At 33.7% G+C, this 17,653-nt stretch overlaps 1 protein-coding gene across 1 annotated transcript in view; it reads left to right on the forward strand.

Annotated features, from left to right (window-relative positions):
- The window catches only part of DNAH7 (dynein axonemal heavy chain 7), a 107,048-nt gene that overhangs the window by 51,015 nt on the left and 38,380 nt on the right, over positions 1-17,653 (forward strand). The window contains 11 exon segments of the mRNA XM_040561511.1: positions 22-153; positions 844-1,068; positions 2,313-2,510; positions 6,407-6,562; positions 7,824-7,992; positions 10,060-10,186; positions 11,063-11,282; positions 12,093-12,965; positions 13,848-14,077; positions 15,127-15,457; positions 17,189-17,535. Of these exon segments, the coding sequence (XP_040417445.1) occupies positions 22-153; positions 844-1,068; positions 2,313-2,510; positions 6,407-6,562; positions 7,824-7,992; positions 10,060-10,186; positions 11,063-11,282; positions 12,093-12,965; positions 13,848-14,077; positions 15,127-15,457; positions 17,189-17,535 (3,008 nt within the window).

Genomic DNA, 17,653 nt, shown 5'->3' on the forward strand with positions numbered 1-17,653 from the left:
GTATTTCTTCTTTCTTTTCAGGAACTGTCTCCTACTTCAGATACAAACTTAATTCGATCACTAATGAATCTGATGGACTGCATGATGGATGAATTTACTGATGAAACCAAAATTAAAGCTGTGAATGACCATGATGTTTTTTCTTGGCTTGAGGTAGGCAGTATGATTAACAGACAAAATAGAGAACTGCAAATCAGGCCTTAGTGGAATTGACTTCGCAAGCAATAATAATTATATTCAGTCATTATAATACATATTTTGTAATGTCCACTGAGGAAAATATTATTACTTATATAATACCTACTTTATAATAGATGCATAGCTGAGTCTTCCATCTTTGATGTCTTCATAAAAAGTTAATGAATTTTATAAAATCACCCAAAGACAATTGCATGATTCTCCAGTTTTTGGTATCTGTTTATTACTAGGATAGTAGGAATAGGATAATCCTTGCTATCTAAGGAATGCAATTCAAGAAAAGCCCTGCTAATAAACATATGAATCAATGTATGGGGTAGGCCTTTGAATAAGAGAAAGATAAGCTGTTTTTTTTTTTTTTTTTGGAATAAAGGCCAGTCTGTGCTTGAATTCTCTCAAAATAAAGGCTCCGCACCAAGCAGGTCAGGCATTTTGCTGCACATCAAAGGTGATCAGATTCTGATAGTCAACATAAACAGTGTTCTGTTTTACCAGAAGCATGGTCCCATGCTTTATACATAAAATCAAGTTGGTATCGTATGATTCTATAGTGATTTGTGACAAAGATTTCTTTGATTCAATGCAGAAGAACTTTGTAATATACAGGTACCAAATTCATGTTTCTTATTTTTATTCCAACTCTAGGGTATTTTTTTATTTTCACTGATATGGTCTGTAGGAGCTAGCTGTAAGGAGGATGATTGACTGAAATTTGACGAAGTTGTGCGAGAAATGCTTAATGGACCAATTAGTGAGGAGACAAGAGAACAATATAAATTGTTGAGTAGTATTGATCGACAAGCTTCAAAGGCTTTCACTGTTCAATTTCCAACAGAAGGAACAATTTATGATTATCGGTTTGTCAAAAAGGTGAGGATTATAAAATAAGATGTTGCCCCTCATTTTCAAGTACTCTTTTATGAATACTACAAGTTGTGTATTGTAATTTTTTATTTTTTATTTTTTATATTTTTTTCCTGCTGCCTGCTTCTTTTGTCACTGAATTAGGCAGGATATCCTTCCTTACAAGCCAGTGTAAGGTCCAGTGTTCTGCCTGGGACTTACAGCACCAAGGCTTGTTTTTGCAACTACCAGAACAACTACCTGTTGTAGCAGAAGAATTTGGCAGAAAATCTGCTTCTGTGCTGCTTCTCCTCTGCCTCTTTCCCTTGGGCTTAAGATGGGAATCTATGATTCAACTATTCCAGTGGAGAAAATGCACATACGCTATCTGGTATGCTCCAAAACCTCCAAAACAATCTAAATGTACCCTTCTTGAGTTTGTCAATCCTGTAAATTCCCGTTGCTGTACAATGAGAATTAGTTTTGTCTAGATTTCTGCTTGTGCATGATTCCTGCATATTGGCAAGGAAAGTGGCTGAGATTTCAATCAGCTGTGAAGGTTTCATGTCTTCTGATAATAATCCCTAAAGACATGTTCTTCCTTAGTTGAGGAGAGAAAATAAAGAGAGTGATCTCTAGGAATTTCATGACTTTTATCCCAATATTTTGGGGGATAGGAAGGAGCATACAGGTTTTTTTAGAACTGTTTACAATGATATTATTCATATAAGGAGTTATATGAATTTTCTGCTGGAGAGTTTTGACATCTTTTAGACTCTTCTAGTAGTGTGATCTAAAGGAGAAAACTTTGCTGTGGAGCTTTGGCACTAAAATTGATTTATCCTCAAATTCCATAATTTGGAGATATTTATAATGAATAAAGATTCTGTGAAAAAGATGAGTATGCTTTTTTACATATTTATTTTATTTACATATTTATGTATCGTATTATATGTAATACGTGTATAGGTATAAAAGGAGAGATAAAATCTTTGACTTTCAGTAATACAGTAATTGCATGATTGAGGTATAGGCACTATGTTTCTGTTTAAATAGTCTGAATTGACAGTCCTACATTGCATCAAGCTAAATAAATATATTTAAGTTGATAGTGTTGAAAAAAACCTATGAAATTGTTTTTAATCCTTTCTAATATCGTCTGCTAAACCCATCCGTTAATTCATAGAACTTTGATTTTTCTATTTGCATTGATTCTATGCTGTTTTTTCATATTTATTATAAATATTTAACTTTCATAAAATTTAAAATAGGGAGCAGGAATTTGGGAACCCTGGGTGGAAACACTCAAATCAGCTCCTCCTATACCTCAAGATGTGATGTTTAATGAAATAATTGTACCAACTCTGGATACAGTTCGATATATGGCATTGATGGAATTGTTGACAGTGCATCAAAAACCTTCTATATTTGTGGGGCCAACAGGAACTGGAAAAAGTACCTATATTACTGTAAGTACTTTTAATACTGACTTTAGAGATTGTTGAATGGGGTTAGATGAGGAGTAACTTGATGGCATTGTTTATAAAAGGAAAATAAGACATGATTTTTTGGATATTATGAAATTATGAGAAAGGAAAAAAGCAAAAGCTATGTAGCAAAAGGCAGACTATTTTTTCTTTTATCTTTTTTTTGTTCTTCACGCGCTTAGACTAAATTCTTAAGCATCACCTAAATATCCGCTAGAAGAAGCTGCTAATAACTCTTCAGTTTGATTCCTGTATTGGTTTACTTTGCATTGTTATTTTATGCCACATATACTTGGGATGGTCCACACAGACACTGATGTACAAAAGACTACTAAGGCATCCAGTCAGGATTGCTCAAAACAACAACAACAGAAATGCTTAGGTACTAAACTTGGAAGCAGCAAAAAATGTGTGCTGATATTGTTGAAAAGTTTAGGGGTTAATAACTTTTTTATTCAGATTCTACTATGGTAATTCCGTGCAATGAAAACAGACAAGAACAAGAATCTTGTAATTGAAACAAATATGAAGGCAAAAAAAAAAGCAATTATTTATAGAATTATTTATAGAAACAAAGAATTATTTATAGAAACAGACTGCAGTGAGAGGGGGAATTGGCTAGTCAGGATCTTCCCAGGCAGTTTTCTTCAGATAATCAGTTGGCTGTATGTGGTCATTACAATGAAAAACAGCTGCACATTTCAAGAGAAAGAAAATTTTAATCAAAACAATTGTGTGTCCTGTTTTATAATATGCCAAATATTCTTTACCCATGTTGTCCTGGTCCTTGAGAGAAAATGAAAAAGGAACATAAATAATAGTTATAATCTATTTTGACTAGCTGTTGTTTCTATTTCTGAAACAAAATCTTTTTGGCAGAATGCTAATACTTGTTCTAGTTTCAGGATTTTTAAGCTTGGTAATCTGACTGTAAAAAGGAGAAAAAAGTTGTTTTTTTTGTTTTGTTTTGTTTTTTCCAAAATATAGTTAATTGTGTCATTGCTATTCATTTTCTGAGAGGTAGCAATGTCATCAACTGTTTAATATTTAAAGAAGTTATGTTATACCAGTGGCATCTGAAGTCAAACATCTTACCTGGATATTAATATTGTATTGCATATTCTTTGTATATGAAACACAATACATTTAAAAGTCTATTATGGTATTAAAACAGAGAATTCAGAAGCCATTGTATTCTACCTTACACAATAATTTGATATTTCTTTTGTGTTCATTATGAGAAACCCTTGAATTACATGATCGTACACTTCTCCCCCCCCCCTTTGGATCCCAGTCTTACTACTATGAGTATTAGTCTATGTACATCAAAACAAACAACATTGTTTTATGTAGAACCTCTATTCCACCTGCAGAACTTCAAAGTTTGCAGTACATTCAGAGGAAACAGCTGCTTTAGGGGATTGATTCTGTCTCTGTCAGTGACAGAAGTCCTCTGTAACAGCAGACAAGTCACCTAAGTCAAACTTTTGACAGGCAATTATTGTGTTTCTCATCTACTGGATGGCTGATTTGAATCCATGGGTTCTGATTTACGGAAGTACTGTTCTTAAAAAAAAAAATCAAGTTTTCCTTCTCTGAAGGAAGCTATCTAATTCGATAATATTTTGCCCATTACCTTTCCATATCTTTGTACTGGTGTGTGCCATAGAAAGGCTTGCAATAAAATTATTAATATTGTCTTTCAGTATGATTTGAATTCTGTGTAATAAATAAGGTGAACACTGAATTGAGAACAAACCATTGACAACTACTTTTTAAGTGATTGGTTTGCATTTTTATACTGAAAGAGGCAACATGTATTGGTTCTCTGTATGCATAATGGTAATTAAAATGCATGATAGTAAAGAATAAAAACATTTAAGATAAATAATGACTTAGTACAGCCAAATGCAGTGTATTTCTCAGAGTTCAAAAAATTATAATCAAAGGGAATTATCTTGTAAAAAGCATTGTAACTACGTATTAGAATAAGAAATCACGGTTAACGTTTTTTAGTTTCTCCATTTCTACCAATATTATTTCTTCTGTCTTAAGGAGTATGCCATTGTAGAATTGAAAGCAGACTTTACTTGCATTTTGAAATGATTGGGTCATTGTTATTTTGGGATAGACTAGTTCCTTTTTTTTTTTTTCTTCAGTCACTAAGTGATGATTTGTTCCTTTGTTTTTGTCATGTGGTTATTAAAACCATATGGGTTACATAGAAAATGATTCTAACGGATGACATTAAAAAGTTTAGATAACTTTTAATTCTTCATACATATCAGAGAGATACTGCGGGTTAAATCCTGATGCCATCAATCTTTCTGAGAGGCTACTAAAGCCTGATAAGTAAGGGAAGTGTAGCAATATAATGGTCCTGTTGCTGAGGGTCACTTATGGAGATTTCCAGTTCAGCATTTTTCATTGGGTTCCATATAGATCCATGGGAAAGCTGTTTATTTATTTATTTTTCTTTGAGGCAAAAAGTGTATAATTTAGTGGAGATATGGAAAATCTATTATTTTATTTTTAGCTAATAAGATTCTCTAAGTAAATCGTAAAAGAGAAGAAGTAAGCCATTCCTCTGAACTGCACAAAAATGGTTTTATTTGTTCTTTTGCCCTCCATTGTGTCTTTTTTGTAGGGAGTTTTGCTTCTGATGATTCATGCAATCAGCATGAAGCCATTTATCTGCAAGCAGATAAAATAAATTTGGTTTCATGGTCTTGAATCTGTTACCTTTCCTTCCTTTTGTGTCATTAAATTTACTGTGGTAAATGAAGTTACTGACTAAAGATTCTGTAACCTACTTTTGTTTTTAAGTTACTTTTCTGAACTAATTTTTTAAAAAGTTAAGATTAAGACTGGAACAAGAACTGTTCATAGAAGACTTCCTGAAATACAGAAGACAGAAATATAATAAAGCATAAATAAAGGATTTCTTTCTAATGAGGAATATGGCTAGGTTCTACTGGCCCACTTCATTTCTGGGTTGGTAGTTAAGAAAGTGATATTTTGTGGGAGTTTAGAACTGATAAAAAGAGTGGAGTCACGTTGCTGTGCAGTTTTTGTGCATTGTCATTATTACATTTTTGTGGAAAAGTTCGTATTTTTCCTTTGAGATTAAAGATCAAATACTCTTTCTGCTGGAAAGATGTTGTGGTCTGAAAACTCCAACAGCTGTTGACATAGATTAAGCTATTCATTAGAGACATTAATTTATATGCAGAAATTGCTGGAAGGTTATCTTCCAACACTGTGGTTTTTCTCACATGTGGGTAGGAAATGAGTCCCATTCAGTCTTACTTGAAATGGTGACTTTGATCTAGATTTCCCCCAGAGTTTAAATTGAAGCTAACAAAAAAGGGACTTTAGAAGGTAGTTAGCATTATAAAACAATATCAATCTTGACAGTAAAGCTTATCTTTAGATATTCTTTCTATGTCCTTTGTAGGAAATATTCCTGGAAACTCTTCAAAACTAGGCATAAGTACTAGGACCCATGGATACTTTTGCCAGTTTGAGTGTGGATTAAATACAAATTGACTCTAAGTAGTAGTATGAAATGTTGTGTTTGGGCAAGATACTAACACACTGAATTTATATAATATACTAGGTATGTTATTTTTAGAAGATCTGAAAATACCTATTTTGTGAGGTAGAAATTTTTCTCTAACAAATTAAGTTCATGATTTTTTTTGAATCATTAAAGAATATTGGTTTATCTGATGAAATAAGAGTTACCTTAGAGATAAATTACTGCTTTATAAATTTAAATGGAATAAAAATTATAGAAAAATGCCTGATTGCTGTTTGCTAAATTGCTTTAAACTTTATCTATGTATATATTTTAACTTTTTTCACAATTCTTCCAGAATTTTCTTTTAAATAATTTGAATAAAGAAGTCTACAAGCCACTGCTTATTAACTTTTCAGCACAAACTACAGCAGCTCAGACTCAGAATATTATGATGTCTAAGCTGGATAAAAGGAGAAAAGGAATTTTTGGACCCCCTCTTGGGAAAAGAATGGTAACCTATATATTTCTGTATGTAAATAAGTGTTTAAATGCAAACAAATATGTGAATGCATTATTTTCTCAACTGATTACAACTGATATCAAGAAAGGTTGATCAATTTCAAATAAACCCTTGGAATTCTAGTTCTTATTTATTCTTTTATATTTAATTTCTTATGTTTCCCATCTTCTTTATTCTTTCTCCTAGTACTATGCATATTGTTTTAATCAACAGAAAAAATGTTATGATATGAATAATGGTAAACAGTATTATCATACTTCCCCCTCCGTATTTTGTGATATTTTCCTTTACATAAGAGTTCTGTATAGGTAAGGTGTTGCTAAAAACATAGCTCTTGACAGTCTTGTGGTTTCTGAGTTTTATGTAAATCTAAAAGCGGGGTCATGGTGGGTTTGACACTTGGATTTTGCATGTTATGGGGATGCTACAGAAGCTTGTTCAGCCCTCTCATTATTAGCCCTTGTTGTTCCTCTACACAGGAATCAGGGAAGGGGGATGTGGAATAAATCAAAAGGGCTTATGTAGCTCTGGGGGTAAAAAAACAAACAAACAAACAAAAACAATGTAGAAACCCGGATGGGTTTTTCTTGGTTCTCCATTCTCCTTGATCCTTGTGTTAAAGGGTCAGTAACTCTCCTCAAAACCATCTCAGTATGGTGCTCAGATAACAATGCTAACAAGGCTCATAATTTAACCTGTTTTCCTTTTCACCAAATTTCTGCTCTGTATCAATTAAAGGAAGAGAAGAGAGATAAAATGCATAAATGTGTTTCTAGAACTTGCATTAGTTGCATTAGGCAACTAATACCCGTGTCAAGATTTTTCCTGATCAGCAGTGGCCTATGCTGTAGGAATAACAGTGTCAAGAAAGATGTAATGCTTAATACATTTAAAAACAGAACCATAGTCTCAGCAAAGTTTCAGAATTTCATGGGTCTTCTTGACTCCATCTTTTTTCCAAGAAAGGGCATATAAGTAGCACAGAAAGGTTTAAATAGCAAGTGTTATTTTGCTATTTTTCATTAAATACACTGAGATAAAAGAAGAGAAATACAGACTTTCTCTCCTCTATAGTTATGTTTTGGAATATCTTTAGAATTGGCACAGTTACTTCTTAAGTTTGGTTTAATTTAACTCAGCAGCAATTCCATTAAGAACTTAAGGGCCATTTTTCAAAAACACGTAGTGAAGTGTATTACTCCCATTCACCAAAATAAATAAATACAAAATCCTTTATGTTTCCCTCTTTCAGGTTGTATTTGTAGATGATGTTAACATGCCAGCCCGAGAGGTCTATGGTGCTCAACCGCCTGTTGAATTACTAAGGCAGTGGTTAGATCACTGGAATTGGTATGACCTTAAGGACTGCTCAATGATTAAACTTGTAGATGTTCAAATTGTGTGTGCAATGGGGCCACCAGGTAAGAGATGTATAGTCTATGCTTTATCCTGTTTCATTGGTTTCCAAAGGCTGAATTCTTATTTTAGTTTGTATCTTTATGGCTAGGGATAGGACTCAGTGAACCCTTTACTTGTAGGAAACATGAACAGAAATCATAGCAAAGTGGCTGAGGGGCAGCAAAGAGACTACACAAATCTGCCAGGAAGACACATTGCTTTGCAGGATTTTTATTCAGGATTTTTGAAATTGTTTTGGTCTAATGAGACCATCTTCTTCAAAACTTTTAAAAATAGCACTAAGTGGAGGCCTGCAGTAGATAAACCTTACATTACTTGGCAAAAAAATGAGGGAAATCATATGATGTCGAGGTCATTGTATTTCTCATAGCCTGTGTACATGTTGACTATGTATAGATAGTGATCAGTGTTGATTTACTTTATCATTTTGTTAGTTAGAAATATTTTATGCATACTTTATCAATTAAAATAAGGAATTAGTGTTTCGCTGATACTATTGTGTTTACTTTTAAATAATCTGTACACTCTATTTCCTTCACTACAGTAGGAATTGTGCAACAACTTCATGCTTCCTGAAGAAGCAAAACTGCTTCTTGCAATCATTTATCAGTGTGTTCAAAGCACTTCATCTAAGCATCACTCTGTGGAACAACTGAGCAGAAACTGCGAAGGAAATGCATAACTTTATTGCACTCTTTTTTTACATTGGAAATAGCCAAATCTTGGAGTTGCTTTTTCTGCAAAGCCTCCCTTCATGCTATGGTCCTGTTCCAAGTGACTTTGGACTGCCTTCCAGTTTTCTTATCGTTGAATGGATTAAAAACACACACACACACACACACACACACAAAAAAAAACCTGATCATATGTACAAGTTGAATCAAATATATTTTGAGAACTCACAAAGTTATATTCTTCATTCCAGTCTGTGTTTATTATTTTTTTTCTACTAATAAGAAATTAAAATCTGAAATCTGCATGTTTATGTAGTGTTATTAAAGGAAATATAGAACTATTTAGAGCTACTTTCTTAAAGTTAGAATTAAAATTTATATTTGAAAAAGATTATCTTTTGGGTAAAATTCATATTTATATCCCAATAGCTTGTTTAAATTTGCCATCAGTGCACGTGCAAAATTTAACGTGCATTGTAAAGTGCTGTGTCCAGGAGACAAACATGGTATGGAAGGAATTACAATGAATAAATTACAATGAATATCTCTCCTTTGCCCTATTCAGGATAAAATAATGAGATTCCTAAGCAGATACTAGTAATATGTATACAGTTATACATGTATATATACAGTTTATATGTGAATATAGACAATTACTAGTTCTGCTTAGTCTCAGCTGGCTGAATGTGAGGCAGCTCCATGAGTCTTATGGTTTCATTAGAGCAGGGTCACACCTGAGCTACTACATCACGCCTCTTGACTTACTGCGCTAAATGTGTTTGCCTTTTGCTATGGTCCTGATGTTAGGAATGGTACATTGTCCACTTTTCAGCTGCTACTTCCTAATTTGCTGCTATAAGAAGCTTTAACACATTGTGCAGCATCTTAGCCCTGAATTCCCAACAGAAGGAACAAATATCCATTACGTTCTACATCTTCCTATTTCCGTACATGTCTTTGTTATCCAAATCACAGTATAGTCATAGCAGCTACTAACTCTAGAACTGGGATAAAATTTAAATTTAATAAGGTATACAGTACTAGTTGTAAAGGCTTCTTTTGTGGTAATGCTTTCAAAATCAAGAACGTGGGTTTGGAATTTATGATAAAAGCTTTCTTCTGTAACAGAAATGTAGTTAAAATAGTGTAAAATTATCCGTCTATAACTTGACCATTTCAATCTGTATTTTACAGATTATATCTTACAGGAGAACAGTATGACTGTTTTTACTGTCTTGTTGCTTTATTGCTTTGTTGGTGTATGATGGTGTGGTACTTTTCGATGCAACACTGCTAGCTAAATCAAAGATGACTATTAGAAAAAAAAAATGCTAGTTTTTCCCTGTTTTACTCTAAGTTTTTCTGTTATTTATATCATTGTTTTCTAATATTTAGGTGGTGGCCGAAACCCAGTGACACCACGATTCTTGCGACACTTCAATAAAGTTACTATTAACGAGTTTGATAATGAATCCATGTACACAATTTTTTCTAGAATCTTAGACTGGCATCTGACTATATGGTAAGGAACCTCTAGATATTGAGAAAAATCAAAATGAGTATTTAAATTATGGTACTAGGAAGTCTCAAAAGATATGTCATAGGACGCTTCTCTTGAAAAGAAATGTCCATCTTTTCTATTCTGTGCGTTTTGTAGTATTCATTACTCCACAAAACTAAGGCTCATGCAAAAATACTCCAGTGGAGAGGTGCCTGACTCTGAAGTCTCCAACCAAGTTTTAGATTAGCTGAGGCTAATTCAGTTATTTGGGATATTTCTATAAACAGTATTCTTTGATGTATAACAAATAATAGTAGAATTTGGTTAGTCGTTATTCAAAGAATAGAACTGGAAACTGTTCTTAAATTTCTTGTGGTTTGAGAAGGCTTATTCTTTCTTTGGCCTTTCACCACGGCATAATTTTTGATTCTATGATTAGGAATTTTTATATTTTTATATTTTTATTTAAGTTCTACTATTCTATCCATTCTGACAGCTAAGTCCCAAAAGACTGTAATATTTCATTTCTAGACGAGGCTTGTGCTTTGACAGCTTCTGACTCTCTGAAGGGAGAAGACAGCAAGAGTTATTTGACCTACTTCACTTTTGCTAATCATAAAAATGGAGGAAAAGGGTATTAATTAGTTGTCTAACATAGCCAAATTTGTCAACATGTTCCACAGTTACTAGATTTGATTCACAGAGTTAATCTTGTTGATCCAGTAAGAGAACTAAGATTTGTAAAACTGCCTGTGAGGAAGTATAATCTTAGAATTTTAAAATTGGCATGGACTCAGAAGTAAATCAGTATACATACATAATATTGTTTATTAATTCACAAGCTAGTATGATGGAATTGTGAGATTCACCTTGTTCTTATCTTTTATAACTTGTCAGTTATAGCTTTCCATCACAATATGTAGAATTGACTCCACAAATTATTAATGGAACCATGCATATGTATAAAGAAGCTATGAAGAATCTGCTTCCTACTCCAGCCAAATCACACTATTTATTCAATCTCCATGATTTTTCACATGTTATTCAAGGTGTTTGCCTGTCGAGGCCTGAAACAACAGAATCCACAGGAATGATGAAACGTCTTTGGGTTCATGAGGTAAATCACCTAATAATAAAAAAATAATATTTATTATAAATAAGAAAAAGATGCAGATTTGTTTATAAAAGTTTTTGTAATATTATTCTGCATTGGCTAGCAGCTGTAAATTGATATTACATTCATGAGACAGGATTTTGTCTATTGTATGGGCAGAGGGAATGAGACTTGTTCGAAGTATGAATCTTCTTTCAGTAGACAAGCTGACTGTTGATTCCTTCACTTTCATGTGATTACGTGCTCTCTGCAGCTTTGAATGTCTGCACAGTCCTTTCCATTTCTTCTCTTCTTCCTCCCCCAAAACACAAATTAATGGTGAGAAGAACAGCAAGTAGTCCTGGGTCATGGGAAATTTTAGTAATCTAAAGTATGGTCCCCACTTTATTTTTTTCTTTCCGGTCTTCTTTTAGAAGAAATTCCTGATCTTTCTGTTTTCAGCAAGTGTTTCCTAATCTTTCAGTCATAATAGGACAGACACTCTAGAGAAACTCAAGTGAACCATCCTTTTTGAGGCAAGAAGAGAATGCTCCAAATAGGTGGTATCTACTTTTTTTTTTCCCCCCTCTCCTGGATTAAAAGAAAGCAAGGTTGTTGGTAATTGTTGTTTTTTAAATATTTAGCAGTAGTTCATAGAATCAAATCAAAATAAAGTGACCGTGGAAGAAATCTTTAGTGATCATGTAGTCCACTATACTTCCCCAAAGCAGGATCACAAAGAAAAGATCAAGTAACTTTTGAAGTTTTTTGACTAAAAAATATAAATTCAAGAGCAGAAGCAACTATTAAAAGAATTACATTTTTATCTTACAGGTTCTTAGAGTGTATTATGATCGCTTGGTGGATAATCCTGATAGGGCTTGGCTTGTTGGATTTATCCAAGAAGTAGTGAAAGATGATTTACATGAAGACTTTCACAAACTTTTCCAGAATCTGGACTTCAATAACGATGGAAGAGTGGAAGAAGATGACTTACGTAGCTTAATGTTTTGTGATTTTCATGACCCTATGAGAGATGACACTAAATACAGGGAGATTAGTGATGTGGATCAGCTGAGATTAGTTGTAGAGAGTCACCTCGAAGAGTTTAATAACTTGAGCAGCAAACCAATGCAGCTTGTCTTGTTCCAGTTCGCTATAGAACATATTTGTAGAATTTCCCGCATTCTGAAACAGCCTTGCAGCCATGCCCTTCTTGTTGGTGTTGGAGGTAGCGGTCGACAATCTCTTACTCGATTAGCAGCCCATATGGCTGAGTACAACCTTTTTCAGGTTGAAATAACTAAAAGTTATGGTATAAACGAGTGGCACAAAGACTTAAAAGTCATACTAAGAAAATCTACTGAAGCAGAAATGCAGGGAGTTTTCTTGTTCACAGATACACAGATAAAAAAGGAGTCATTCTTAGAAGACATTAACAACTTACTAAATGCAGGTGAAGTGCCAAATCTCTTTGCAGTAGATGAGAAACAAGAAATTTGTGAACAAATGCGTCAAATAGATCGCCAGCGGGACAGGACAAAACAGACTGACGGAAGTCCTGTAGCTCTTTTTAACATGTTTGTTGATCGCTGCCGAGATCAGCTTCATATAGTATTGGCAATGAGTCCTATTGGAGATGCTTTCCGTAATCGCCTTCGTAAATTTCCAGCTCTTGTCAACTGCTGCACACTAGACTGGTTTCAGGTAAAAAAAAAAAAAAAAAAAAAAAAAAAAATTTGTTGGGCTTGTTTTTTCTAGGGGAAATGCAATAGAAATAGGACTTCAACCCTTTTTGTAAAGTAATTCTCTTTGGTCCAGTTAGCAGTGAAAAATACCTTAGATTTTCTTAGCATCATATTTTTAATTGTTTGCATAATTAGAATCATCTTATGATGTTATGATGATCCTATGATATACAGTCTTAAGACTGTAATTAAGGCCAGTATAGGCAGAATGCAAAATCATCAAGAAAATAAATATCAGGATGTGGTATAAAAGTATAAATGGATGAGCACAGTACTGTAGACACTATAGATTTAAATATCTATTATTTTCTTCTATTATAAGTACTACCAGAATCTATGGTCCAAAAAAAGTTTGAAATCTCTGTCAAAGATAGATTTTTCCTCACTACTCTGCAGTAGGATTTTTTTTCCATCTGCATGTTATATACAAAAGGCTTCATACATAATATTTAAGAAGTAGGATTTAAAGAATCTGAGGAAATTAAATTTCATCAAGTTTTAAAAGGTCCTACTGTATCTTTAAACATTATTTTAAAAAGGAAGAACAGAGACAGTCATACACCCCTATGGATACATTGAAAATGCAAAATTTTTCTTATAGTAAAAGTATTTCTTCCAGATGAAAGAAGATGGAGTCCTTGAACTGAATCTCTAGATCCTAGATATTTGAATTCTTTCCTGTACTGTTATTATCCTGTTTGATAATGATGGATCAGGCCATTTCTTTATGCCTCAGTGTCTTCATCTATGAAATGGAGTAAAGATACTTTTTTTAAAAAAATATTTTGAGATCTATGAGTATGAAGTACTGAATAAGGGAGTGTTTATTCATTTGTTTCAGACATGGCCTGAAGATGCGTTAGAAGCAGTTGCCTCTTGCTTCTTGGAAGATGTCGAAATGTCTGAAGAAACTCGAAGTGGGTGTATTGATATGTGTAAAAGCTTTCATACATCTACCATTGTTTTATCTGACTTATTCCATGTGGAACTGCAAAGACACAACTATGTTACACCTACTTCATACTTGGAATTGATCTCCACTTTTAAAACTCTACTTGAAAAGAAGCGCACGTAAGGATTTGTATTTATGACCTTTTCTAATGGAACCCAAGTTCTCAAAATATTATTTTCTATTTCCTATAGCTAATCTGAACAAAACAAATGAATTGTTTCTAGTAAATTTAAATTGATAGAATTGTACATGGATTAAATATATTCCTAGGACATGTACTTGATTCTTGGACAAAAGGTGTGACTTGATGCCTACAAAATATTCTTGCATTAGAACACTTTTAGCATCCCTAGTGTAGCTGTATGTTGATCATATATATATTATGCTGCCAGAATAATTAATGCAGTCTGCTTCCTCTGAGATTTGTTGGAGGAGGTCTCCATCTTCTGAGTTGCTAGGTGCCATTGGCTTGCTAGTAGGGTACAGCTGTGCTATATCTGTGCAAAAAGGACCTCCATATGCATATGCACATCTGTTCTACTCTCATGGATGCTAAGATGAAGTTCCTTTCCTTTCATTTTATTCCCACTGGTAGGACACTGCCATGACAATTAGGACAAGTGCTTAATTTGACCAGCAGGCTGTGTGAAGTGCTTTGTGCAGCAAGAAATTCCAGGAATAAAGGAATATAATCTTGAATATAATGACCTAATGTCTTTGGAATTTCTTCACTGTTGGCTGTCCTCAGAGCCATTCACATTCTGTTGCTAAAATGATTTTTCTCGATTTTATTAGTATTATTCTAACCTCACCTCAACTAATAATTTCCTCCTACTCCTTCTCTTGTCTGTTAACTACTGTGTCATCTTGATTTTTTTTTAGCTCCTGCCAACAAAGTGGCAAGCAAGAGCTTAATAAGCACTTATTTATCTTTATGTGACAATGTATATATTCGTATCCCAACTTCTGAGTATGCATGGTAGAACAGGTAAAGACTATGTCTCAAGTAACCCCTGCTATGCTTACTATTTGTTGAGCAAATTAAACAAGCATGGCAGAGAATTTGCTTATTCAGAGTAGTGAGAAATCGGGGGAATGGGTCCCAGTGAATGAAGTGATCAACTACTGATAAAATATCTTTATAATATAGTGGTGTGTTTTTTTTCAGTAAGGTGATAGAAATGAAAAGAAGATACAAAGTTGGCTTGGAAAAACTGAACTCTGCTGCATCCCAGGTAGCCTTAATGCAGTCTGAGCTGGAAGCTGTGCAACCTCAGTTACGGGAAGCTAGCAAGGAAGTTGATGGGATGATGGTAGTTATTCAAAAAGAGTCCCTGGAAGTAGCCAAAACTGAAAAAATTGTGAAAGCTGATGAAGCGGTGGCAAATGAGCAACCTATGGCTGCCAAAGCCATCAAAGATGATTGCGATGCTGACTTAGCTCAAGCCATGCCTTGTTTAGAAGCTGCTCTGGCTGCCCTTGACACTCTAACTGCACAGGTATGTCTAACAGTATGTATTTATGCACTAGAGAGGTATTCAGAGAAACAAAAGCATGGAATTATATGTCTTTTCATATTTTACATGATTCTAACAAACACAAAGTTTTATAATTTGGAAACTTCTTGAAACCTTTAAGGTTTTTTTTCTAGCCAAAAAGCTGTAAGACTAATTTTTATGAGCTACAGGATCAAATATTCTAGATATTTCAAAATTCATAGTTATAAAAAATATTCTGAGTTAGCAATAGAGAAGTTACAAAAACTATACTTTTCATTTTCTTATTCAGAACCTGCCAGCCTGTCAACTATTATTTCTATATCCAGTCTTTCAGAGCCTAGAAATCGAAGTTGTGATTCTGTGTCTCCCTGCGTTAAGGACACACAGTCTTCTTAAGAGCACGACGCTGGAGGCAGACACTTCTGGTTTTATGGTCTTCCTTGCCTAGATAATATTTTGACCATGGCAGAATGAAAGGAAGTTTCCCAGATTGTAAAAGTGAGGGTGGACTATGTGTACTTCTGCTGTTGTTGCTAAAATGAGAATTTTCAAATACTTTCAAGGAAATCCTAGCTGGAAAGCAGTTATTTTGTTACATACGGTTATTTTTTGGTATCAAAAGTTTTAGATTAGGCCATTATCAGATCATTGGCGTGGTTTGTGAAAATAGTACATGACTTAGTCACTTCAAGGCAATTATACTTGCGAATAACAAAACAAGAACGAGGCTTTGAAGGCCAATGAAGTAATTAATTCTTTAGCTGCTGTGAATGCCTAGTGTATCAAAGAAAGAAATATTATAATACAAGAGAAAAAAATGAAGTAGGAACTTCCAGTGGAAAAAAAAAAAGGAGGTTTTTCCTTAAAACATAATTAAATATCATGATGAAAATGGACACGCATACCAAAAAAAATAAGTGTGTGTAGGAAAGCTTACAGATACAAAACTCTCTGATTCACCCTACACTCCTCTCATGATAAGCAGAGCAGGAAACAAGTTGCAAATTGTGCCCATAAACTAGTTAGTTTACTAGCCTTCTGTTTAATCAGTTGTGCACTGTGTGTAGAAATGTTTAATTCTTTTATATTATTTTCTATATTTGCATTTAAAACTTTGCTTATTCATATCCTGTTTTCTTCTCATTACTAGTGAATGAAGAGAGAAGCTGCATCATCAAAAAAAAAAGAAAAATTTGTTTCTCAGTGTTTTTCTTTCTTTCAGTTGTTTCTTCCCTCATTCAGTTCACTCTGGAAATTTAATAACTGACCAGAATACGAATAGATTCATTTTTATACTTGGAGTGTATAGATGTTTAGTTCTGTGCTGAAGGCAGTTTTTACCTTATGCTATCTTAAATTTACTAATACACTGCTGAAGTGATTCTTTAAGTTTGAAAGTATCATATTAGAGCCTGAACTGAAGCGTAGAGTTGAAATATCTAAATTTATGACTGAAGTGCAATGCCCACTACTGACTTAGGAGCAGAAACAGTACAACTAAAAATGAGTTACAGATGAGATTTTTTTTTTCTCCTATAAACTGATTGTTGACTAGGTTTCACGTCTTTTTGTTTAAATGTTTAACCTGAATAGCACCTTAAAGAATGAAGTAGAGTAGTAAAAAATGAAATAAACATTTTTCTAAAAGAAAATTATATATATATATATAAACTACTAAAGGTTGTGCTTTTGTTTCTTTTTTGTTTGTTTGTTTGTTTACCTGTTTTTAAGAATATTACAGTAGTTAAGTCCAAGAAGAGTCCTCCTGCTGGCGTCAAGCTTGTAATGGAAGCTATATGCATCCTTAAGGGAATAAAGGCAGATAGGATTCCAGATCCAACAGGTTCTGGAAGAAAAATTGAGGATTTCTGGGGTCCAGCTAAGAGACTTCTGGGTGACATAAGATTTCTTCAGTCTCTTCATGAATATGACAAGGATAACATTCCCCCAGCTTACATAGCTATCATAAGAAAACAGTATCTTACAAATCCTGAGTTTGTACCAGACAAGATTCAAAATGCTTCCACAGCAGCAGAGGGTCTGTGCAAATGGGTCATAGCCATGGAGTTTTATGACACGTAAGTATGTATAAAAAATAGTTAAACTGATCTTTTTAATTAAATTTATTTTATTTCAAAACCAAAAGAGATCTGAAATTCTTACCAGTGGGAAATTTGAGCAAATAAAGAAACATTC

This window comes from Cygnus olor, chromosome 6, assembly GCF_009769625.2.
Source record: "Cygnus olor isolate bCygOlo1 chromosome 6, bCygOlo1.pri.v2, whole genome shotgun sequence".
Taxonomy (NCBI): Eukaryota; Metazoa; Chordata; class Aves; order Anseriformes; family Anatidae; genus Cygnus; species Cygnus olor.